Raw genomic sequence first — 25,753 nt, 5'->3', positions numbered from 1 at the left:
CTCAAGTAATGGCTTAAATTAGTGTGTGATATTTCATTCATTTAATTATTAACCGTCTTAATCATCAACACTATCATAATACATACAACTCTTACAGTGTATGGTTTATGGACTTTTGCATTGAGTTATCATGTTTATTATATTCCAATGATTCCAAAAACATTTGTACTTATTAAATTGCCAGTACAGCAATACATTGACACATACATTATAAATAAATGCAATTGTAATATTTGAAGAACAAACAGTTTAAACAATGTTTTTTTATTTACTACTGAGGAGAAAATCAGTTTAGTTGATGAAAAGATGCCACATCTTCTTTGCTTCCATCAAGGGGGATGAAGGTTTCCACTTCAGAACATCTGGATCATGCACTCCCTGGACTTTCCAACACCAACCCACTTGACTAAAGAGAGAAAAATAAATAGAAAGAAAGAGGATAAATTATAAAAGCCAATAATATCCATGTTGGGAATTTCCAACAGTGCCACCTAACAGATATTATGTAGTTTCTGCATTAGTATTTATTTAATCTGGGGGCCTTCGGGAGTTGTGTTGCCAATACTTTTCTGCATTCTTTAATATGTATGTGTGTGCTCTGCAAAGAAAAAAAAGAAGATATGCAAATTTGTTAATTTGTGTGAAACATACTGGGAACTCCAATGTGGTTTTCAATGAAGCGGATGTAGTTCTGTGCCTTGGCCGGGAGGTCGTTCCACTTCCTGGCTGCAGACGTGTCCGTCTTCCACCCAGGGAAAGTCTCATACTCAACCTCCACTTTTTGCAAAACGTCCATGTTCGCTATAATTAAAAGAGATCAATTACTATTAATATTTACACACATGATTCATATCATTAACAAAGCAGATTGGTGGTTCTTATTCTATAAATGGTTTATTTTGTTAATTACCTGGGAAATGCGGAATTCTTTTTCCATTGAGTTTGTAGGCGACTCCCACTTTAATTTCATCCAGCACGTCCAGAATGTCAAGTTTTGTCAAAGCAATGCTGTTGGACAGGTGACAAGCAATAGGAACATTTTTTTTAAATGTGCCGCTTATTATTACTATAATACGATGTATGCAGGAGTAATCTAAATGTGCTCATGTATGGTAAATCTGCTTCAATATTCGAACACAAAAAACTGCTGATTTGGCTCAACTTTTCTAGCCACTCACGCGCTGAAGCCATTGATCATGTGAGCGTATCTGACGATAACAAGATCCAACCAGCCGCAACGCCGCTTCCTTCCTGTGGTCACACCCACCTCGTGCCCCCTCGTCTGCAGGAGTTCTCCTTCTGCCTACAGTACGACGAACAGGAAAAATAAACATGACTTTAATAATAATGAATTGAAAGCATGTCAGACATGTAATACTTTTACAAAAACCTAAATATATGCAATCTTTACACAAGTTACAAACACAGCTAAGTACAATAAAACTTCACACAGGCTGGGGAGAGTAAATGTAATCTTCTTGACCTATGTCTGTGCGGTCAGCTCCCGTGACAAGTAATATTATCCGAGCTCAAACAGTAAATATATCTTTGGCCCTAAATTTATCCCTATGAACATTTGACCTGCATGAGAAGTAAAGAGCGTTTGAGCCCGTCTCTCACAAAATGTGACAGCTGCACTCTGCCAGTGCGGGCCCCTCCACCAGCCCTGCTATCTGTGTGTCAGCCACAAACAAACTGTAAATGTCAAGCTCAATATGAGGGAGTTACATAACATGCCATGTGTCTATTCATACAATATGAAGGCCAAGAAAGCACATACATGTGAGAACATCTAACCCAGTAGTTCTACAGACTTCCCTGTGCAACATGGAGCTCTTACGTTGAGTTGTTCGGTGGGGAATGCTCCGATTCCCACTCTAGTGGTGTAGGCCTTTGATACACCGTACACATCCCCAATATTCAGCGGAGGGATGCCAAGACCAGTGCAAGCCCCGCCCACAGTGCAGTTTGATGATGTCACAAAAGGATATGTGCCTAAGAGAAAAAAATTCTCTATTTCACTAACTCAGATCCACTGGAAAAACACATTTCAAAAAGCTACAAATAACATAAACTACAATCTATATTATATCTTCTGGCCCTACCAAAATCAATGTCGAGGAGCGCAGCGTTCGCCCCTTCAACCAAAATCTTCTTTGGGGATCCGTGAAGAGCTTCATACATGTAATAGACCCCGTCTCTCACCATCGGCCGCAATCTCTCACCGTATTCCTACAGTAAAGAAGGAAACATAAACGTTTTCGTTAATGGAAGAAATGACGATGACTTATCTCTTTTGTAGTATTTAGCTTCAATGTCTACCTTGAGTTTTTTCAGTTGGTCATCAACGTCAACTTTCAAGGATGGATACATGGATTGATGCTGGTGGACGAGGTTCTTAAATCTGAAAGGAAACAAAATCGTCAAACATGTCACAATTACAGTATTGGTCTTGGTGTTTTTGGAAGTTTCCCTTGTAACATACCTCATGGAGAAGTCCTTAAAGTCTCCCAGGAGGTCACATACGCGCAGGCCGGTGCGAGATGCTTTGCTGGAGTATGCAGGTCCAATGCCCTTCTTGGTTGTTCCAATGCTGTTATTATGGAACAGGAAGTTGTGTAAAAATGAATGGAATTAATATTGCTTATTCTGATTGTGGTGTACTATGGCAGATTATCTTTGGCCAAAATGTCGGCAGTTCTCCCAAATCCTTACTTCTTTCCTTCTGTTGCTTGTCTTTCATTTTCCTGTATGCCATCAACAACCTGGTGGAAATCAAACACTGGGGAGGGACAGCAGACAAGTCATTAAAAAGTCCCAATGAAATATGATTCATGCTTATTTGAATAATGTAAACCTCCATGACATACTGAACCTACCAATGTGAGCTCTGTCTGAGACAATAAGTCTCTTCTCCCAGCCTTTCAGACCTGGTAAGAGAATAGAAGTGACGTTTATGTGAGTATACACTAGTCTGAATTTACACTGGGGCATTATGTGCGAATTGCATTTCCTTTTAAAATACCTTTCTTGTCATTTTTATCGCCTTCCTCAAACAGGCCGGGTAGATGAATGACCACTCCATTGCCTAAAAGAAGAGGACAGGAATATGAAGACAATAATATTTTTTAACAATGCTGTCTCAAAAGAGCTGAATATATAAAGCCATTACCGATGAGTGATATGCTTTTGGTGTTGATAATTCCACTGGGGAGAAGGTGGAAGTCATACTCCTTGCCGTCCACCACCACCGTGTGTCCTGCATTGTTGCCACCCTATAAATAAATGCAGGGTACACACTGTATCATGGTGTGATACTGAATACTGTCAATGTTAAGGAGAGGATCTAATCAAATACAGTGTGGCGTTAACACCCAGGACCCCCACAGAAAATCCAGCCACATACACACGTCTCGTCTTATTTTCTTGAGACGGTGATAAGCCACCCTCTTGCCAGTTCTCTTTCCCAGCACCTATTTTAACAGACTTGGCTGTTGTTGGTGGATCCAACTGCTCTAATTTCCCCCTGGCTAAATCCTGGCCTTCTCACATATCAAGCCACCCTGAGAATGTGACCTCTCTCTTGCCCATTGGGTGGGGCTATCAAGCCTCCAGAACACAGGGTGCTGTTCCTATCAGTGGAGAAAGTACAACACAGCAACTGTTTTGCAGATTTCCCCTTGTTTTACAATGCATGAGTGACCTTTGATTTCTGTTTACGGGGTTATGATTACTATGTGACAGAAACTGACCTGGTGAAGTTGTTTTTATTAGGACATGATGGCATCTCAAATTCAATCTCTTTGTGATCAAGTGAATGAGACAGTCAGAGCAACTGTACACAAGGTGGAGTTAATTCAACTTGATAGATATTTACATGTGCTAAAAATGATAAATAACTGAGTTTACAAATGCCAAAACTAATTTGGCATTTGTAAAATACCTTGAAATACGTATATGGCCACAGACAGTTCCCTAGTTCTTACGTCACTGAGTGCAATTATGAAACCACAGCACAGTCTCAATATGGTTTATTGTAATAATCAATAAGGCTACGTGCTATGGCTTCAATTATTCTCTAAAACATTTCCCATATCACAGAGGAACAAGTGTTTTTGCACCTGTTGCGCTTTAACAGGTTGCAAGTTAGTAACAGCATGTCATTTTAAATGAAAAATGTCTTACAGTGATAATACATTGACACGCCCCTGCTAAGGCTTATCACGAAATCACGAATCAAAGAGGCATTTACCTGACATCTGCAGACGAGATCAGCTTCAGTCGCCAGCAAATCGACCACCTTCCCTTTGCCCTCGTCTCCCCACTGCGCACCGAGCACCACAGTCGCTTTGTTCCCCGTGTCGTTGCGCGAACGCTTGTGTCCGGTCGCTGCGGCTTGATTCATGTTTTTGTGGTCTTTCGCCGACCAGGTTAGCGACATGACGGCGGTAGCGAGGGCCAGCCGTTCTCAAGAAGACTAAGCTGGCTCCAAGAGTGGCATTCCCATATGTGTAACTTCATAGTCGGTGATGTCAGAGGCAGACGCAGTGCGTGGCAGCGCGCGACCGACTTGTCTCCAGGACTGCAACGACAAAATAGCCTCAACACAGCACAGGGGATGAATGGAAGTGGATTCACTTATTAAAAAACATTTATAACATGTTTTATGCAGCCTGCACATGAGGGCTTTCTTATTGATTATATTTGGGTCAACTTTGAGGATGGGTTTGAAGAAATGAGTTTGTTCTGTTTGATACTTTAATGGATATTCACTACATAGCTTCAGTTCAGCCTACTGTATGCAGTCAGTGAATGGTTAGCTCACCATGGGCCAGCAATTAGAGCTAACCACAACAGGTTTTTTCTTAGAGAACATTAGTTATTATATATATGATATATATATATATACAATACAAATAGGACCCACCTCTTTATTGTATTGTAGGGCTTCTGCTATAGCATCTGTATAGAAATGGGCAATTTAGTCAAATACAATTGAAAGAAAACTATAACTCTGTAAAGAGTTGTGATCTTGTCATGTGTAGAACAACCATTTTGCATGTATTTGTAGTCATAATTTGACAGGAAATGGAAGCAATTGAAATTAAGCTTTTCAATTGGAAACCGCTGAGTTTCATAAAGTTCATATAAAACAGAAAAAGCATCCAAATACTATAGGACGTGTCCTACTTGTCAAGTGCAGTCAAACAGTACAGTTCTGCATTGATTTTGAGTTATAAGGTACTATGATATGCAAAATATTGAAAGGAAATGACACTGCTAAATTTTCATAAAGATATCAAGCACTAAAATCCCCCCAACAAGAGTGTCCTATATTTCCAGAGTACTAATAGAACAAGAAGTAACTGCTGAATCATTAAAAAAATACTATAAAATAAAAACTGATGAATAAAAAAGAGGTGTGTCTTGTCCAGTGTATTCTTATAAGACTATATTCAACACAAACAGATGAACAGTAAATTCACTTTTATTAAAATATATTTAACAACACAATTCACAATCCATTAAATATCCTTATATTTTCCTGTTAGAGATCATCTGGATAATATACATAGAAATTAAGACATTCAAGAAGTTTTGTTTTGATTAGTTAAATTAAATATCTTGCACCAACAACACTGCATCTTTCTTTATAAGGTGCTGAAAAGGTAATAGAGCGTAATGCAAAAACACATTCACTTCATATTACAACAATTGTACAAAACATATAAAGCCACTTTTTTTCAATAGATCAGAATCAAAAACACTCACACACAAATTCCACAACTATTTACATAAAGAGACATTTGGAGATCCATGTTCGGAAATCCCAGCCTTAAGATGTGTTTACTCTTCTTGGTCATGTAAAACAAATCATTGCAAAAGGAAGACTTCTGCATCCTCTTCAAGGAGTCAATGCTCATGTAGTTTCACAAACTAATAGTATTGTAGTCCTTCCAGTTCACAACTCCTGTGCGATATTAACATTTTCTCTTTCCTCTCGATTTTCTTTTTCTGGAGTAACCTATGGAAACAAAGACTAAAATGAATAAATGGAATCAAAATATATCCAATTAAAAAGCTTTAATAAAATGTTTATATTTACAAAAGGGGGAAACAAATATTGCTTTAAAATACACCTGGCAAAAAACAAGCCTATTGCTTTAAAAATGTTAAATATTTCATTTGTTTTTTAGAGTGGCAAAAACTTTTTTTTATGCATTTACATACAGCAACCATCATAAAAAGCCAATTCAGAAAGCACACGTTACAGGAAGCACACCAGAACACGTTAGTACGATGAACAATCCCAGTTGCAGATTTGAGGAATGGACAAGAAAATATGGAAGGATAGACACAAAAGTGGCAACTTTCATGAAGTAACTTGGTCCACTATGACGTCACACACACTGCGAGGCGGTTTGAAATCAGAAAACTGATGCTAAAATTCAATAATAAAGAGGATTACTTTCTGTACAAAATTAAACTTTTTGGTTTAGTTTGTTGTTTGTGAGTTATGATTGTTAAAATTACCCACATTATTCTTGCTTGATAACTGAATTGTAAAAAAGTGTTAAAGAGAGCCGGTGTTAAAAGCTGAACAACAGAGAAAAATGAAATCCAGATTCCAGTTAGACCAACAAATGACGTGTTATTTGGGACAACGTTTCGACGGCGAGTGTTTTCATTAGGATGATGTTTCTGCTTACAGTTTGCCATCCCATCGATTTGACCTACCTCACTGCAACACACAGTCTTTTTTATGTTTAGTGTGTCCTTTCTCCCTGTTACCTTAAGATAAGATAAGATAAGATAAGATAAGATGGTACTTTATTGATCCCAATTTGGGAAATGTTTTTGTTAATACAAATACAAAGACTAAAAAAGAAATACATTTGTGTTTCAGAATGGAAAACAGAGTATTAAAGAACATTTTCTGCACACTGCATAGTCTTTAATAAAATGCTTAGGAATACACAGTAACATAGCCCATACATAAAATATAAAATGTTAAATGCAATAAAAACACAACAAATATGAATTTCCCTTTAATAGGCATCAAGAGACTAGCGTTCCCAACATGCGTTTTATTAAATGTAATGGAGAGGTTACCTGGATTCTTTTTGTTTGGTTTAAAGAAGCTCCTCTTTCTCTTTGGTTCGGGCTTAGGGGATGGAGGCAGTGCTTCAGACACTGACGGCAGATCTGGTGACACCAGTCCATCGGGAACATCAAAGTCCTCGATGCCCTCACTGAGTGTAGTCACAGACGTTTTCACAATAATGCACTTCCTCTCTTCTCGCCCCTTCTCTTGTCCTACAGTCTCTGCTAAATGGCTTATTTTATTACTAATTTCTCCTTCTTCATCTCCCGTTGTGTTTCTCTCACTACTCGGCACATTGTTAGCATTCGGTAAAGGACCTTCCTTCATATGAATATCTACTTTAACATCCACTGGCTCTTCGGGAATCATCTTCTCAGACGCCAGGCTGGGCGTGCCATCCAACACAGCTTCTAGCAGGTCAGAATCGGAGAGGGAAGTCGGGCTGAGGACGCTAGCCTCGGAGGAATCCGGTGAGAAGCCATTTGTGGGGAAACATGGTTGATGTTCCGCTTCAACCTGAGGCTGAGGTTGCATCGTATCTCGTGAAGACACTGCGGATCCCTGTGGGTGTAGCCCACCCTGCAGCGACGCAGGTCTTACCGGGGGTGCCTGCTTCATCATGGCCGGTTCTCCTGGGGGTGCCTTGGGAGGTGCAGCTGGTCCGTCTTGAACTGCACCCTGAGGTGCTGGAGGAGTCTCTTCTGACGGGCTGAGGAAGCCGTTCACTCCGCTTGTCTGGGGCCGTGGACCCTCTGGCGGAGGTTTGGAGGGAGCGAAGGTGACGGCTAGTTCTGCGGCTTTTTTTTCGACAGGCTTCACACTTGACCCTGAGAGGGAGAAGTAAGCAGTATTTGATGGTGAAGCTTAAAACCAATATTATCTTATAAGTGTGGTGATGTCTTAATATGTGCAAACGCTGCATGAAAATAAAATGCTCTCCATGCAAACAACCGCTAATATAGATCGACAAAGCAACTAATCGAAGGAGCTATAGCTTATCAAGGTGGCAGAAAGCGCAAATAAAAAAGCAAAGGTAAAGCGGCAAGGCTGTGTTGTGGCTCGCAGTAAAGTGGCTCGGGAGCGGAGCTAGGAACTGCGGATGGAGGCCACAGTCTCTTGTCCTTACCAGATGGGAGGGTATCCCTACGAATTTCACTAGAAGGGAGGCTTTCCGTATCGCACCTTGGCCTGGTCTTTCTGAGGCTGAAACCTTTTCTGATATCCGCCAGGAGGTGATCGATGATGCAGTCGTCGTCCTGCGGCACAAAGCCTTTCTTGACTGGTAACCGAGAGGTAAAAAGAGGGCTTTACTTAAGGTATTTTGTAGTACACAGTGAAAGAAAGCAGGCCTCTTCACAACTTACTGATTTTTCCATTCTCTCCCTTCTGTCTCTTGGACTCTTCATCTGCCAGCTGCTTCTTCCTCTTCTCCGCCTTGGCTGCCAGCTCTCGTCTGGATTTGTTTTCCTGTTATCATGAAAGTGAGGATTTGTCACTTAGCGATTTGTCTTCGTATAATTTGGACAGAGTAATATATGAACATTTTCAATTTATTCATCCCAAAGAAAACACTCCCCACTTATCCAATAGGAAGGCTTGACTGGGACCTGGTTTTAAAACTACACAACGAAAACATTCAGTGTTTAAACGACTATAAGGGTTTAATCACAGAGAGTCATATCATGAACAACATCAACAAAGTATCTTCACTGACCTTTAGTGCCTTGAGGAAAAGTCCTCGGAAAGTTTTGATGGCTCCGAAGAGTTCCTCAAGCGACAGCTGGTTGACATCTTCACATAAGTAGAGAGCCAGCTCACTCTTTGTCTTCTCAGTCTCCGTTAATGTTTCGGTCAAGTCCTGACATGCCTCCAGACTTTCCTGCAGATGAGGGAATGGATAGAGTTATATGAACAGCTCCCACAAGTTATCACATTTGGCTCCATTTGTAGCCAAAGAAAAAATAATGATCATACCTGAAGAATGTTTCCGTACTGCTCCTTCACCTCTTCGTCAGAGTTGGAGACCTTCTTAGCCGTCTCATTCAGACGTTTTAGTAAGGCACTGGCTTCTGACTGAACAGATTCCAGACTAATTCTGTGGATAAAGTATCTCATCCACTTAGGAGCAATTTAAAAGGAAAAAAAGGAAAAACCTCAGCGAAAGTATATGTGAAAGGTTTACATACCCTGCTGCTTTTTCACAGATCTCTATATCATCTGGCAGCGCCAACAGCTCTGGGTGGTTCACCTCTGCTTCCTTCCAAAAAAAACAAACACGAAGTAAGCAATCAAACAAGATCCCAACTGAGATAAAGAAATGTTAGCTGTGAGCTACTTTGTGTACCTCCAGGATGTGATGAAGCAGCGTAATGCGGCTCTTGTTGGCCTTGGTCTCTGTGAGTTTGAGCAGAGAGCTGATCTTGAACCCTGCAGCGTTCCCTGTGTGACTTCCCTGAAAGTAGATGGATGAATGAAAAAATGAAAGCTCTGTCTAAATATAAGCTTAAATAAAATGTATTCAAAAAAGAGCTTCTTACATAATTGAGAAAATTCCCAACGTCCAGGATGAGCTTGCAGAAACTGGGCATGAGCGTGCTAGTTCTCAGGGCTAAGATATTGGTTACATTGCGTTAATTTGAAAATAGGGAAATTACATCTTGAAATAAAATGAAAACTACATGCATGTTACAAGCTGTGAAGGGCCTTGGGTTTACTTACACTGGCAGGCCTCCGCCACCAGCTTGGCTCTAGGTTTGAGCATATCCAACACTGATGAAATCTCCTCACATAACAACATGCACTCAATCCTCAACTGATAACTGGGGAAAAGAGCCAGAAAGCAAAGCAAACAAGGAGCCAAGTTATGAAATATCAAGCATGCACTTTATCAACAGTGAAATCAGAACCGGCGTGACAAATAATTACCAGTTAACAGTGAGAAGGGAGGTGTAGAATCGGTCAACATTTGCCAACTTTTCTTTGTCGCCTTGAAAGGACTTCAAATTTTCAATCTGCGTGAAAGATCAAGACAGTGATTCAGACAGGTTTGCAAAAACAAATCTCTAGGTAATGATGGAGAATAGGTAAAGAGTACAAACCTCATGGCTCTCTGGTAGGAGCTTCACAAGCTGTTTCAGCACCTCTACGTCAAACTTAGTACGGTCCCCATTCTGAATCATGGCTACAAAGTCCTCATTTTTGCTGGACAAAGAAGATTACAAATATTGTATTTTATATGAAATATTATGCATTTAAAAAAAACTGCAAAACATGTCAAATCTTACCATTTGAACTGCTTTAGGAATATGTTCAAATTCAAGTTTTTCTTTGGATCAATGAATGTTATCTGATAGGAAAGAAAAGACAAGTTAAAAAGGAATATTGATTGTTCAGCTTTGATAATCTGGCGTTTGTTGTTTCGAGCCGTGTCGAGTGTTGACCAAGCACACCTCTTTAGGCTCCTTCTTGACAGGAGCAGCTGCCCCCTTGTCTTTGTTCTCGGTCACCGGGAAACTGAACAGCTGCTCGATACTGCTGTAGTTCGGCTCCCTAGAAGAAGGCTCACCCTGAACCGTGGCCCACATGGAGTGACCATCTGTGTGTGTGTGTGTGTGCAGGAAGAGAGGAAGCTGTAATGAGCTCATGTGGTTCCATTTTGTATAAACATCCTACCATGGCTGATCTAAAAGTGGGCCATCTCTCAAAAACACCCACATTTTTGTTCATCCAACATTTTCAGTCAGTAGTGATGTCTTTATATGTCAGCTCTAAAACTTAAAATATAGTAATTTCTGTCATTTTGCAACAAAAATTACTTAAAAATAAAATCAGTAATCACAATAGATAACCATTATTTTCGTTCAATCGACTAATCATAGCAGCTATATTATGTTAAAATCAATGCTCCATCCCCATCAACTATTCTGGAGTCATATGCGTTCTATCAAAAGCATCACACACATTTCCCATAATGCTGTTCTGTTTAAAACAACAAAAAAAAAGTTCTAAAAGTTGTGATAATATATCCGATCTTGACATATTGAGGAAAACATTTAAGATAAGAGATTTAGGATATGTAAGTGGCACCACATTCTTTAAATCAGATTGAGCGAGGGCCTGCTGCCCTTATGACCTCAAAAGACTAATTACAGAAGCATCTGAAAGTTTGATCCACTCACCCGTAACCGCACGCAGTTTCTGCCAGTTGAGCTTTTTCATCCTCAGGGTGGGGCATCGGTGGGCCTTGGTGGGGGCAGCGGACCCCAGGGACTGACTACCCTGAGCTACTATCATGCCGGGGGGAGGCGGAGGAGCTGGCATGCCAGGTAATGGAGGTGGTGGTGGTGGGCCGCAACCCATACCAGGTAATGGAGGTGGTGGTGGTGGGCCGCAACCCATACCAGGTAATGGAGGTGGTGGTGGTGGGCCACCACCCATGCCAGGTAAGGGAGGTGGCGGAGGAGGTATACCGAGACCACCAGGCAGTGGCGGTGGTGGTGGAATTCCAGGCAAAGGCGGAGGTGGTGGGGGTCCACCAAACCCCCCAGGTAGTGGTGGAGGAGGAGGTGGGCACTGGTTAGAAGGTTGGAGCATACTTGGGGTTAGAAGAGGACGTGGAGCAGAGGCACACAGTGGTTTCTGAGAGGATGTTAAGCTTTTCTCTGACTTCTCTTCATCCCCACTATCTGCGTCAGTCTGGACCCCCTTATCCGCCCTCCCGAGCTGCCCGTCCAGCTCGTGCTGACCCCTGCAGCTCTTGCCCTTGGAGAACAGCAGCCGCTGCATGATCTTCTCAGAGGACTCCATATGAGCTGCGGCACAAATCCAAACACACACAGAGGAACCCAATTTCAGTACTTCTCTATAAAACAAAACGCTTTTAGTCATCCAGTCAACATCTGCATGTATTTCATTGCTATGATCCATATCCTGGGTAATCACTCCCCTTCACACATGGATAGCTGAGGAGGCCATTAGCTATAGCCATTAGCCTCTCCAGAGATCTGACCTGAAAGTGAATGAATTGCTGCTTTAGTGCTGACTCACAGTCCTGGGCCAGCAGTATGGCTCTGTTAGTGATGGACTCCAGAGCCTGCCAGATGTCAGAGTGGTCCGGCCCGAGCAACAGCAGCGTCTGCAGGATGGACAGCAGCTGCATGGAGGCTGGGGTGCTGCTAACCTGCACACATCAGCACATGCATACAAACAAATTAAGACAGCATGTCCTGTTTACACATTTAAGTCTAACAATGTGTGCTAGCGCCACAAAGACCTGATGAAACAGTTTAATCAGACATTATATCCTTTTTGCAACAACTATAACAACTAGCAGAGAGACAGTCTGCTCTTACCTTGTTAAAGAGAGTAGTGAACACCTCCAGGTGATCACTCATGTCGATACCCCCATAGACCCTCAGCAGCTCCTCCTCATCTTCAGACATTGCCTCTTCAAAAGCTTCCCATTGAATAATTAAGTCTTCATCCTCCTCCTCCCTGCACACAACACACATACACATCACTGCAGGAGAACACTTCAGCACAAGGGCCGCAAATGACTGTCACTAATCGACACAAATGGCAACATCAGTTATAAAAGCACCATTTAACACTCAATGGTAATGGAATTTTAAAAAAGACCTTTAAAGCTCAGAATTCATTTGTTGCATAAATCAGCAGTAAAGTCTAAACATGAAAAAAACTAATGGGAACAAAAAGATGGAAGACTCACCTTAACTTTGGCAGAACATCAAGTAACTGAAGACCTGCGACACAACATGAAACACAGTTCTGAGTACCACAACACTCAATCATCATGTTTTTTTAAGGAAGCTTATCTCCACAGTCTCTCACACAGCAATCCACATATGCTGGTTTTGGGGCAATTGGTAGGAAGTCACAGGTGAGCAATCACAAAAGAGGAGTGGCCCAACAAAGTGCTGATTGGTCAAAGGTGCTAGGTTGCATTGTATTGCATTTAGGAGGGTTTATATAACTGAAAGTAAGAAATATTGGTCAAGCTATCTTGACTCAGTTGATTTTTGGCAGTTAAGTACCTTATTGTATTGATAGAAAAAAAGTTTGTGACCAGTACATGCTTGGAATAGACTCAAAAGGCAATAAGAAAGAATAATCCCCAATTAAAAATGCATGGACTGGTAGGGAGTTTCATTCAAAAGTTATCATCAAATATCACATTATCTCTGTGTGATTTTATCAATGTAATAGTTGTACAATTTTCTTGAAATATAACTTTTGATAGCTACTATTATTGGTGTAAAATGCATGAATGCACAATGATTTTTGACACTTTTTTTTCTTCCAAATGAGAATGAGGCCATTAGGCCTATTCTTAGGCCGTCCCAGTGACAGAGATATTTGTAATAGAGATCCTGCTGATGGCCTGCTTTCCCATCTGCATTCACTCTCTGCACCGAGGGGAGACACTGTTGCAGTTCACCACAGTGAGAATTACTCATGGTGGGACCTCAAGGTAATGTTAGGGAGACAGGTGAATAGGGTGACATTTTAAACATCAGGTTCACCATGGAACTTCCAAACATGATTTCATTCACTATGAATGTTCTTTTTATATTACAAGTTTTCTAAAACGTTATGTATAAATATGCAAATGAGGCATTTTCCTTAAATATGTGCTTGTTTGAATACACTATCAGAAAAGTAAACATTGGATAAAGCCACTTTCAGGATTCTTGTTTTATTTGTTGCGATTTTAGAGCCAAACGTTTTTTTAACAGAGGGAATTAGTTTAATCTCACTGGCCCAGTAAGAATTATCAGGCCCGGAATGACATATGAACCAATCCCTCCATAGAGAAAACATCAAAAATAAACTAGTCTGGTATATGTTAGTGTTAATGAAGTGGAGATGTATGGCTCAGAGTCTAAAAACATTTTTTAAATAGAGATAACAGCCGGACATTATAAAATTAGAAGGATTATAAAATCCCATGCATTTTCCAAGACACTACAGGTCAAAAGGGTAAACAATGTAGATATCACAATGAAACTTCCCCATTCGATTACTTACGGGGAAAAAATGTTTTGTATTACAAGTCTTCTGAAATGTTATGTTTGTTTATGCAAACTAGGCATTATCTGCTATATTTTGGTGAATTGGATAAATCTACGGACGTAAATAAAGTGTACTAACCTCAACATCATAATGTGTATTTTGGGGGCTTTCACTGGTCTGCATAAAACATGTTATGGAAGCAAAATAGCCCCAAAAAATGTATCTGGCCTGATTGTCTGTCTAGAGGTATATCGGCTTAAATAGCAGCTGAATGGAGAACCTACCAATGAACTGCTTTCTCATCTTATCCCTCTGCCTGAGGTCATCTGTGCCGAAGATGAGGGCGTTGATGACACTGAGGAGCGTTACCATGTAAGGTACGTTATCTGTGGCCTGCAGCTCATTCATGATCACACTGAAGCGATACTGCTGCGTCTTCACGCCCTGAAGGGAGAAATCAATCATCCACTTCACTGAGGAACAATGTGATTCCACAGGATTATAATGCCTGTGCATCCAACCCACCACTAGAGGGCACTGTTTAGGTATTTATCATTCAGAGTGGTGATGTGGTATCATGTGAGGTAAATACAAATAACTTAAGAAAGTTGGTAGTAGGACTTTTTCATGTTCATTTACTTACCTTGTAGTGATCCAGGGCATCCAGAGCCAGGCGATGGCCGTCTGCAGAGAACACGCTCAGGGCAGCAAGAAGATCAAACACCTGCTTCTTCACCATGGTGTTGGAAGTGTCCAAAGCTGTGGAGCAGCATGATCACACACATCAATACAGTTCAAGCTCTTGTATTTTTCATCAGTTTGTCTTTGAGAAAGCCCCTATCTCCCCTCTTGTAGTGTAGTCCCGAGCAGGATGCTTTGTTTCACAGATCTTTAGGCAACTATAGTTGAACTTTGCCCCCTGGGGATGTTGCGTTGTATAGTAGATAATAATAATAATAATAGATTTAATTTGTTAGCGCTTTTACAGGTGCTCAAAGACGCTTTACAGATAATAGTGAAGAAAAAAGAAAAGAGAAGATACACATGTGTTTTTCATTGTAAGTGTCTGAGGGGGGGGAATCCAATATTCATGACTCACTGTGATATTACATTTTTAGGGATTTTTTAAGCAACACTTGATGATTCATCTCTGTGCATAAAGAGGAATTGACTGGAAAATTGGAAAAAGCTCAGCACAGTGAGTTATGACCCATTACATAATATTTAAAATCAAATGCAGCATCCCAAAAATGAATATCTTTTGAAAATATTTTTGACTAAATTGTAAGTATACTTTAAAATATTTTTGGGCCACTCTTGGAGTACGGTAGATGATAATTTTTTTAACAAAATGAGGTGTATGGTCAACCTTGGGAGAGCTTCCGGATGTATCCCTCGTTGTCTATGATGAAGTGGATCCCTGCAGAGGAGTTCATGACAGCCCGGACGCAGTTGACACAGGTGAGCTGCAGAAGGGCATCGGCAATGCGAGAACACCCCCGCCCCGAGAGCCGATCCAGGGCCTCCAGGAGGAGATCCAGCCCGCTGAGCTCCAGGAACTGGATCATCCATGTTTGGTCGCTGCCCTCCAGGCGCCTCCTCAGCCCTGAGTAGTTGACCACGGTGGGGACTTGCAGCAAGCGGATGCACAGTTCTGGGTCAGCGCTCTCCAGGTTGGCCTCCTGCTGGGTATCTGAGTCCTGCGAGGAGCCCAGGCGACCCCTGACAGCCGCCCACTTCATCTTCCCATCTGACTTCCCCGACATGATGGCTGTGGAGGACAGAAGGGAATGTTCACCGTTTTTTTCAATGTGTGCAGATGACAAGAGACCATTTTTTATTATTTCTTAAAAGGTTTTGGAATGCAGATGGCATGTATTTGCAACCCATATCCAAGGGATTTTGTCCAGTTTTACAGTGTCATCGTTGTTATCCAAACTAGAGGAAGCAGGCCAATACAGGACGTTATCAGAAGGGAAGCAGAATAGGAAAGGATAACTCTGCATTTTTGTAGATGAGTAAAAGATATGTCAGCAGTCCAGTCACCACAGCTCTGCCAAACATTCCTATTTAATCCTGTTAGAAAGAGCCTGGCTCATCATTGTCTGGTCAGTGCCTATTGCAATTTACTGTAAAAATAAATGTATTTTCAAGCTCCCTGCTGGAGTATAAACATTGGAAAATATGCACAAGGCAAAGAACTGTGCAGGAGAAACCTTTCACAACATCACATCAACATGAAGGACATTGACATGAATGCCCACATTGATCAGACATCAGACAAGGGCCCTTTAGTGTTATAACCTCAGAGCACAGCCTCCTCCTTTACCAAGCGTCTAAATACTTTCTACACCAAAAGCATTGTACTAGTATAAACATGTTCCCACACTCTTATGAAATCAACAGCCTGAAGGTTCCGGCAAAATAATCAGGAAAACTTTCTCCAAAAGTCTAAAAAGACTTTCTCTCTGTGCTGGAGTTGTGATATTAGGTGGTCAAGAATAAAAGAACAAACAGGAGTGTTTCTTCTGTCCCCTGTTGTTGATTTCACACTTGGCAAACATAAGATATACAGAGGAGGCATTGAGTGAGGAGTGTTAACAAACACATTGCTCTGTTCACTGAGGAAAGAATTATTAGTCATCCTCTATTTTATCATCTAGAGACAATGTAAGGCCCTACTCGGGAAGCTTTTTTGCACAGTAAACTAAACACAGTAGAAATCCGATTGGCATTTCTCTCTAGAGGTAATTTCATTTAATTTCTAACCTTTATTTAACCAGATTGGTCCCATTGAGATCATAGATCTCTTTTTCAAGGGAGACCTGCAGCAAATAGGTTCCACATGAAACATAAAACAACATAAAACAATAAAGGACATCATACATTATATTTACAGGCTACATTTACATAGTTATCGACATGTACAAGTACCCATAGTATCAAAGAGCATTTCATTTAGCCTAGCTTTAAAAATACGCAGAGGAATGAGATTGCTCAGTTTAAATTCTAGCTGAAGATTGTTCCAAGTAAGTGGAGCTGCGCACATAAAAGCTGTCTTACCTAAGACAGTCCTTGCTCTTGGCACATCTAACATCATCTACATCATGCGATCTCAGACAATAGCTGCTTGCAACTCTCTGTGTTATCAGAGAGCAGATATAATACGGGAGTTTACCCAACAAAGCTTTATAAATAAACATGTACCAATGACTGAGCTGCCGTACAGTAAGTGATGGCAAACCTGCCTTGGCATACAGGGTACAGTGATGTTTAAGTGCTTTACAATTTGTGAAAAATCTCATGTTTAAGTGCTTTACAATTTGTGACAAATCTCAGTGCGCTGTGATAGGCGGCATCTAACTTGTTCAGGTAATAGGCAGGTGCATTCATATACAACAAATCACCATAGTCCAGCACAGGTCAAAAGGTCACAGTGACTAGCATTTTCCTGGCTTCAAATGAGAAACAGGACTTGTTTCTGAAAAAGAAACCTAGTCTAACCCTCAGCTTTTAAAGCAGGTTATTGGCCTGAAGTTTAAAAGTGAGACCATCATCAAGCCAGATACTAAGGTATTTGTAACAGGCAACCGCCTAAATCGCAGCCATTCTACCTCTGAGCCTGATTTCCTAGCCTTTGCCCAGGCCTTGTTTCTCTCATGTAGGAGACTAGACGTCCCTTCACTCTAAATGTACGCAGGGGTGCATGTCTATCCATAATTTCCATAAAACCAAGATAAAAATAAGAACATGCAGTTTCAACATCAGCACACAGATCGATTTTACCCCAATCAAAACCAAACAGATCATGTACAAAACCCTGCTCCACAAAATGTTTTGTGTCTCTCTTTATGACAATGCGAGGTTTAGCCTTTTGGACTTTTGTGTCCCTAATTGTGGCTACAACACAGTGGTCACTCAAATCATTAGCAAATACTCCCACAGATTAGTATTTATACTTGTAATTTAGCAAAGTAATGACTCGAGAAAAATCCGACAAATTGGATTCACTCCACAGAGTCAAGGTACAATGAGGCTTTTTTTCATTGCACACATATTTTGGCACAGCATTTGTCGGCTCTCTGACTGCAGCATTTTCAGTCCTGCTGCCAGTGTGAGTGTTACCGTGGCAGCAAGCAGGCGGACAATGATGTTTTACAACAGGCCTTCACAATACTCTTCAAAGAGCCAGTGTTCATTGTCCACAAAATGGATGGACGGCTCCCTGCCCCCTTTCAAGCTAATAAGGGTTGTGCCCAGAAAACAAGTTAAACACTTTCCGATTTGTTACATTTGGCTCTCATTCTCAGTGTGACCAGGAAGCGAAAGTTACAAGTTGATGATTGCAATCTGGAGAATTTCGTGGGAAAGTCAAGAACATTTTGAAACTACTGAGTTTTGGTGAAATCGAGTCACGCCTTGCAGATTCAGAAGTGTGAGTAAGTCACTTCCAATGAAACGGTGTGTGTATGAACTGTACTCCCCCGTATGGCACAGGGAGTTTTCATGAGGAAGGAAAGGACAATCCTAGGACAGGAAATTTGGCTTGAGATAAACATGGGGGGTGTGACAGCTCCTGTTCCTCTTTTGAAATGTCCGTTTCATTCCTAGGATGATGATTTGTTTCTAATTAGAGGGATATTTTCAGAGATCTAGGCTTCATGTCAAGCTGTGTCAAAGCTCAACTATAATGAAAAAAAAAACACATTCTTTTGAGCACTCCCAACATATCAACAACTTTCAATCGCCGACCTCGTCTGCCAGCTCTCCCACATGGAGCACTAATAGCAGGCTGATTCACCGCATCCAGGAAGAACCTACTCATCTGTCCTTCGGTTAAACCGCCCACACACAGCCCACTGCCACTGTACAGCATCAACCTTCTGAAAAATATGTCCACTGATTTATTTCCTCAGACATATGCAACGCTTGCAGACATGGTTCATTTTTACTGCAAATGTTCTGAGCAACTCGGCAAAAATAAATGTGTGAATTTACTAATCGAGTGTGGATTACTAAAATATCATGGACCAGTTAAGAAATTACCTCATTCTGTTCCCTTCCACTAAAATACACATAGATTGGAGATAATTGATGGGTATACATATTATATAAGATGTAGACTGTACCTTTGAGCCCTGAAATAATAATAATGTTAGATTTCATGGAACAGTATGTGTTAATACATGTCAAATATGTGGCTTAGTATTGCATAATAGATAATTATTCCCCATTAATTCATGCCATAAAGTCTGATACTTGACAGAAGGATTATAACAACATCTGGTAGTCGTTTAACAAATATCCTGATCCTCCTCTCTTCCACTCTTTGCTATTTAAGAGAGTGACTGAAATGCCTGCAAAGTCTACAAGCACATTTTGGAGTTAAATGTATCTTTTAGTTTTAGTTTATTTTATTCCTAGACTTTCTGTAGAAACCTTAAGCAATTGTATGATTGATTTAACCTGTTCAAATGTAAAAAAATAAAAAAAAAACGTGGACATTGACAGCTCATATGGTCCAATACACAGCTTTAAAACTGGCATTCTTAGTTCATGTGGATTTTGGCAAGACAGGTTTTTTCCTCACTGCCGTCTTCCTCTTTATTCTGTCCGAGGCAAGGAGGTTCAGAGGGAACAGTCGATCCCCACCTCCAGGGTGGATCGACAAGACTGACACAGACCAGAAAACAATTGCCAGTGTGTCAACCTGTATTGATCCTTTGCTTAATATGATAAACAAACGGTCCTTAAATAGCGACATTAACGGTGCAACATCATTACTTTGCGCTGCGATTTCCCCCCACATACCATGGGGTATAACGGGACCAGTCACATTACAGTGGCGAGTAAAATTCACCAGAAAAACACAATAATAGTGGTTATTACTTCAACACATGACACATCCTTATTCCTTATTGAATCGTTATAGATAACCTATGACACCTTACCTGGTTTTATTCCATAAATATGAAGACACTTGAAGAATTGCGTCCTCTGATGTGTCTCAGATGGGGAAGCGCTTTGCAGTCATCCGGACAACCTGTTATTTTCTGCCAAAAAAATGAAACATGGACCCATGAAAAATGAGGCACTGTGTGGCAGATCCTACCCCGTGTTGTTTTGCAGATGGCACCGTTTTTTCAAATCCTTACAGCCCTTGCGCTTCATTCACTTGAGTGAGAGTCTGACGGTGTCACAAAAACAGCAACATTACCGAGGATGACATCCGCTCAAAACTTTCAGAATAAAAAGCCAGAGCGGCTGAAGTGGGTATTGTGAATACAAACTGTATAATAAGTGTGGTTACAATAAAACGCCCCAAAAATATGTTAGTAATTGTTTGACAAACGTAATATATTTTCAAGAACTGGCCTAAATGTCAGTTTGTGTAGACTAGTCCTACAGATCTCAATAAAATACCAAATAAAAGTAATAACTAAGTTAAAGTGAACTCATGAACAGCTATTATTGTAGCAATAACATTGTAATCAATAAAGTAAACATAAAGTTTGAGTCGACAAAATAAACAAAATGTAACCACATAAAACCAGAATTAGCCAAACAGAAGTGACAGAATTAGCAACATGTTAGCTTTCAACTGCTAACGCTTGTATGGCTAACTAAGCAGTAGTCCAACAAATAATGACCGTTTAACATCTCAATTACGCCAAAAGTAATTAAAATGGATTACCTTCAGATGCTCCAACCACAGTATTTGGGTAGTTATCTAAATAAGCCTGTTCACTTGGTTACTCCTTGCTCACAAATCTGTAACAATTTCGGTTGAAACTGCTAACGTTAATGGGTTACTAACAGCATCATCAAACTGAACATAACGGCTGGAGCGTTAAACTAATATCTAAGCAGTTTAATACAAAATTTAAAAAAAGTTTCATAACTTATTCAAACTCAACAGTGTTTTAAATCAGTATTTTGTTTTGAAGGCAAACTTCCGTGTTTCCCGGTATTATTGTGCTTGCCGTTTTCTGACTTGAAGCTGTTTGTTATGCAGCCAGTGGTTGTGGGCCCTCCACCCCCACACCATCCCATCAGCTGGATCTGGCCTCCCTGCTGGAGGGAAGTTAACTAGGGTTCCCCAGACTCTAGCATCGTCCAAAATGCCCAGAGTTCAACCTATTAAAACTTACTTTTGAGTTAATGTAGGCTAGTTGAGTGTTTAAATTTGAATCCAGGATCGAGACACAATCTGGAGACATCTGTAGGCCATATCTTTCCTACATGATTTTTTTACATGGCTTCAGGGTTTAAGAATTGTGTAATCTTTCCCAAAGCACGTTTTGCGACATTACTTTATTGATAGAAGGGAATAAAGAGGTATAGGCCAATAGTTGCATACAGCAAAGACATACCAACACATAGAGCACAGAGATAGAAAGACAATCTACAATGTCTACAATAGTAATTTTGTTTGGATCTGTAAGTATGTTGAGAATTTCAATTACTGTAGTAGGCGTACCGTTTTGTCATTTACCTGGTGACTAAGCAATGCTATTTAGCTAGAGTCTGACTGCTCCAGAGAAAGCGTAGCTATAATTTAATTGTATTGTTGAGCCACTTTAGATTCCTATTGCCATAGTGTCATCTTTTGTTTGTCCAGAGGAACATTTGGCTATATCAGGAAGACCACTGAGAAATCAGCAGCATCGATTCAAATTACAACACCAAAGAATATGCAGTGGTATGCATTTTCATGGAAATAATGGCCACCCACGAGCCTGCTTTGTTTCATCAGTACAACAAAGCTATTGAGCAAATATCATGCTCTCATCAAAGTCAACAACTTTCTTGCTTGGCTAGTTAAACAGGATCATGTAATCAAGCTCGAACTAGCCTTAAAAGTGAAAGCCAATAATATTTCCATGTATTTTCCTGTACACACATTCACAAATTAAAGCACAAATTGACTCTTCCAAAACCTTTTACCACATGGATCTCTATGAGGGTGTGTCAGTGATTATAGGATTTAGTTTTGTGTTTTGCCAAGGTGGTCAAACAGCTCCTTAGGATGAACATTTTGAGAAGAGGCAATTTTTTTTTAGATACCCTGAAGTGGTAGTTTGCAAACAGCATGTAAGTACATAACCTTTAATCACATTTTTATAAAAGATTGGTTTACATTTTAATAATCAAATAATTATGTGAACATAACCAATAACCTACCATAGCCAATAACAAATACATGTAACTTAGGCCTATTTTATTTTTGTTGTTCATTCATATCTTATTTGACCTAGATAACATTTATTTATGCATATTTTTTTATCTCTCCAGTTTTAAACGATATTTTTGGTCTAATGTAGCCTAGTATACATTGAAATTATTTCAAAGCTGTTTATCCCAATAATTATAAAAGAGTGCCTTAGAAATATTTGTTTACATAAATTGTGATCAAAATGTTTGAGACCCACTGAGATAACTGAGTTAACTAGGCTATCTAAACACTCAGAGTCCTTTACCTCACTGAGCCTCTCAGCCTAAACCCTTGTTGTAGAAACATCTTCTTCTTATCCGTTAGAGCAGCTAGCACCAGATGCTATATGCTATGCTGATAAGCCAACATCCCCCACTTTCATCACTTACAGCGCCCATCGTACAAGGCAAATTAAAAGTGTAACCGGGGTGAAAAGGGTGTTACATTGACTTAATTATGAATGTTGTTACATCTAGGCCGAACATTAGGATGAGGCGAGCACCAACGGTCAAAAAATGTTTTTCCCTCCCAGAGCTACCAGCGCAGCAGATAACCAGAGGTGGGAAGTAACTAAGTAGATTTACTCAAGTACTTAAGTACAATGTTTGAGATACTTGTACTTTCCATTTCATGCTACTGTGTACTTCTACTCCACAACAGTTTAAAATCATTTCCACAAGTTATCTGCTTTCCAACAGTTTAAACGATTACTTTGAAGTAGTGTGTAAATACCAGAGGTGTAAAGTAACTAAGTCCCCTTACTCAAATACTTTACTGTGCACTTCTACTCCTCTACAGTTCAGAGGTAAATGATATTACTTTTTATACTATATATCCTAACGGACCCCTCAAGAGTTAATGGTTCATACACCACACTAGCCTACAAACTAAAAGTGTCCCTTAAAAGCACAACATTTTAAAATATGGCTACAACAACTAAAATACCCAGATGAAATTGTCCTGGGTGAAGACATCCCCACAGTAGAGTTTTCTGTTTATATTTTAAAATTGATACAAGGTGTTGTCGGGATAAATTAAGTAGGCTAATAGCAGACTTCACCATGATTCAAATGTAAACAAAGGTGGATCCCAGCAGTCCCGAACAAAAACAACAAAGGTGTAAACTTTTCCAATATCCTGTGGAGCCTGACACAGGCTGCTGTTATAAAGTGATTATTATCAAAGATATATAAGAATGTGTGTTTATGTTGGCAGACTTGCAATACATAATTGTAGTACATAATACATAGTTTAGGCTACAGGAAAGAACTTGAGATAACTTTAAAGAAAGTGTTGCTGTTTCATCATTTGTCCAACAGAGAGCACTCTAAACGCACCAGGGTGGAGTGCAACTGAGCATGTTTTATTCATAAATAACATTTATTTAGTCCACTTATTTAACATGCATACACTTATGTACCTGTGTTTATGTGAAAGAAAACAGCCAATACATAATTTAGTTTAGTTTTTACTCCAAACCTCAAAAGTCAATAGGGTTGTATAGAATGTGTTGACATAAAACATATAGTGGTTGAGAAACACAATGCAGTTCAACAAATTGATAGACTTAATTAGGGCCATAAATAAAGCAAAAATGTAGCTATTATGATAAAAAATGCTGACTGGATCTTTAATGACAGAAGTGAAACAAATAGACAAGGCTAGTGTAAAAAGTAAACATTAAACACCTGGAATAAATTGAAAGTAATACCTGCCTATTTTATCACTTGTTAGCAGCCAAAACAAATACAACACAAGTCAAAAAGGTTAGGACTTATACAACCTATTTTTCAATGTAAATGATATGGTAAAAATGCACAAAATATCAACAGCAATGCAGAACAGAGCACAGCAGAGCAAAAACTACAATTCCCAGGATGCAGTGCACATCCCAGTTGAAAGGTTAAAGACGTCAACCGCACGCTGCCGGGAACGAGGACAACAACAAACCCCTGAATTAGCCAAACGTTAGCATTGTGTTAAAATATCTTATTTTTCTGTGTTGATACTGTTTTTTTATTTGTGAAAATGTCGAAAATGGCTAAGGATATCCTAAAGATGGACCTTTATGGTTTACTCGGAATTGACATCACTGCTACACCAAAAGAGGTATGTATGTAAGCTAGCTGTTAAGCTAATTAGCTAGATAGACATACGTTACTTTAGATCAGATGCATACCAGTCTGGAGGATGTCCTTTCGGTAGAACGTTTATCCGAGTGCTGGCTAACATTACATGTAAAACGCGTTTTTACTTGCACAAGAACAGACTGTACGTGTGCTGCATTTCACTTCAGAAGGCTATTTTAGCTTCTAGTTACCATGCAGCTTGTAACTGTGGGTCTGTGGTTATATTTCCCATGCATGTGTACTAACGTAACATAAAATAGTATTTTCTTCTTTAAAGTGAAACACCAGGTAAGTGAAGCGATGACTGAAATTGTAGGTTAAATGAGACCTCAAGTAGCAAAAGACTTGAATCGCAGAAGTGTCATACTCGTAAAGGCCACTTGGTAGCGACGTTACAACAGTATTATTTGGTATCGAAATGTAATACAACAACCGCATGAGGTGCATTTTGAATGAGAGGTGGATTTACATTCTAGGGCTGCAACTATTTGGGAAATTGTGTTCATCTACAAGCTATTTTCACTGTTTAATAGTTTGGTTTTTGAAATATCAAATTCAATAAATAAAAGTCAACTACAACATTGCACAGATTAGGGAGACGTCCTATGAGTTTATCATCTCAATGACACATCGAATAATAAACGAATTGTGTTAGTTTGGAACATTTACAAATAACATGGACATGAGATTCCATTAATTTTTTTGGGTCTGACTACTTAATTTATTCTTAATTTAAAGCTCAACTAATGAATTACATCTGATGAGGCCTAGTAACATGTTGTAATACTACAGGAAGCATTTATAAGACAAGGTTCAAGGCTTTTATTAGTCATACCTACATAGCTACAGTGTAGTTATGACAATGAAAATCTTAGGTCACAGGCTAGATATGTTGATTACTTGCACACTACAAACCACATTTTGCCTGAATTACATTTTGTGCATGCATGGATTTTGATTTAACTCTTCTAAATGACTAAAACCTGCTTTTACCCTAAGACTTTCTTTCTCTCACAGTATTCAGTATCTTAAATCCACAAGCCCAAAGGAAAATTAAAATTGTGGCAAAATGGAGGCAGGAAGTGACAATTTTAACAGATTTTTAAGTCCACAGGATTTTTGTAGAGGAAGTTAACGATTGTGGCTTGGGTAGGACTGAGATTCTAAAATACATAAAGATGGTGTGTGTGTGTGTGTGTGTGTGTGTGTGTGTGTGTGTGTGTGTGTGTGTGTGTGTGTGTGTGTGTGTGTGTGTGTGTGTGTGTGTGTGGG

The 25,753-nt window shown here is 39.9% G+C and overlaps 3 protein-coding genes across 9 annotated transcripts in view; 1 reads left to right on the top strand and 2 right to left on the bottom strand.

Annotated features, from left to right (window-relative positions):
* Positions 1-230: 230 nt before the first annotated feature.
* On the bottom strand, positions 231-4,506 carry adss1 (adenylosuccinate synthase 1). Its single transcript, XM_010776111.1, has 13 exons — positions 4,253-4,506; positions 3,173-3,275; positions 3,026-3,088; positions 2,880-2,930; positions 2,716-2,782; positions 2,486-2,593; positions 2,323-2,404; positions 2,106-2,232; positions 1,841-1,995; positions 1,179-1,303; positions 911-1,008; positions 652-801; positions 231-406 (listed from the first exon to the last, which is right to left on the bottom strand). The coding sequence occupies exons 1-13, from the start codon at positions 4,439-4,441 to the stop codon at positions 354-356; spliced, it is 1,371 nt and encodes a 456-aa protein (XP_010774413.1). The 5' UTR covers positions 4,442-4,506; the 3' UTR covers positions 231-353.
* Positions 4,507-5,472: 966 nt separating this feature from the next.
* On the bottom strand, positions 5,473-20,313 carry inf2 (inverted formin 2). Of its 7 annotated transcripts, XM_010776104.1 has the most exons (23): positions 20,089-20,308; positions 15,507-15,908; positions 14,781-14,896; positions 14,422-14,581; positions 12,834-12,867; positions 12,457-12,598; positions 12,152-12,284; positions 11,284-11,916; positions 10,555-10,700; positions 10,390-10,451; positions 10,204-10,306; positions 10,031-10,116; positions 9,824-9,924; positions 9,643-9,713; positions 9,450-9,557; positions 9,292-9,362; positions 9,080-9,200; positions 8,820-8,984; positions 8,470-8,572; positions 8,232-8,384; positions 7,114-7,932; positions 6,739-6,792; positions 5,473-6,025 (listed from the first exon to the last, which is right to left on the bottom strand). In XM_010776104.1, the coding sequence occupies exons 2-22, from the start codon at positions 15,901-15,903 to the stop codon at positions 6,740-6,742; spliced, it is 3,777 nt and encodes a 1,258-aa protein (XP_010774406.1). In that variant the 5' UTR covers positions 15,904-15,908; positions 20,089-20,308; the 3' UTR covers positions 5,473-6,025; position 6,739. The 7 variants fall into 7 exon arrangements, with proteins under 7 accessions (XP_010774406.1, XP_010774408.1, XP_010774405.1 ...); XM_010776106.1 differs by lacking the exon at positions 6,739-6,792; XM_010776103.1 differs by lacking the exons at positions 5,473-6,025; positions 6,739-6,792 and having other exon boundaries at positions 6,884-7,932; positions 20,089-20,309.
* Positions 20,314-24,238: 3,925 nt separating this feature from the next.
* The window catches only part of dnajc17 (DnaJ (Hsp40) homolog, subfamily C, member 17), a 30,922-nt gene continuing 29,407 nt past the window's right edge, over positions 24,239-25,753 (top strand). Inside the window, exon 1 of the mRNA XM_010776102.1 lies at positions 24,239-24,461. Coding sequence (XP_010774404.1) covers positions 24,381-24,461 — 81 coding nt within the window. The 5' untranslated portion in view covers positions 24,239-24,380. The remainder of the gene's footprint in view (positions 24,462-25,753) is intronic.

This window comes from Notothenia coriiceps, unplaced genomic scaffold (assembly GCF_000735185.1).
Source record: "Notothenia coriiceps isolate Sejong01 unplaced genomic scaffold, NC01 NC01_scaffold00016717, whole genome shotgun sequence".
Lineage (NCBI taxonomy): Eukaryota > Metazoa > Chordata > Actinopteri > Perciformes > Nototheniidae > Notothenia > Notothenia coriiceps.
The sequence above is the reverse complement of the archived record's forward strand: the minus strand, read 5'-3'. Positions and strand labels throughout refer to the sequence as shown.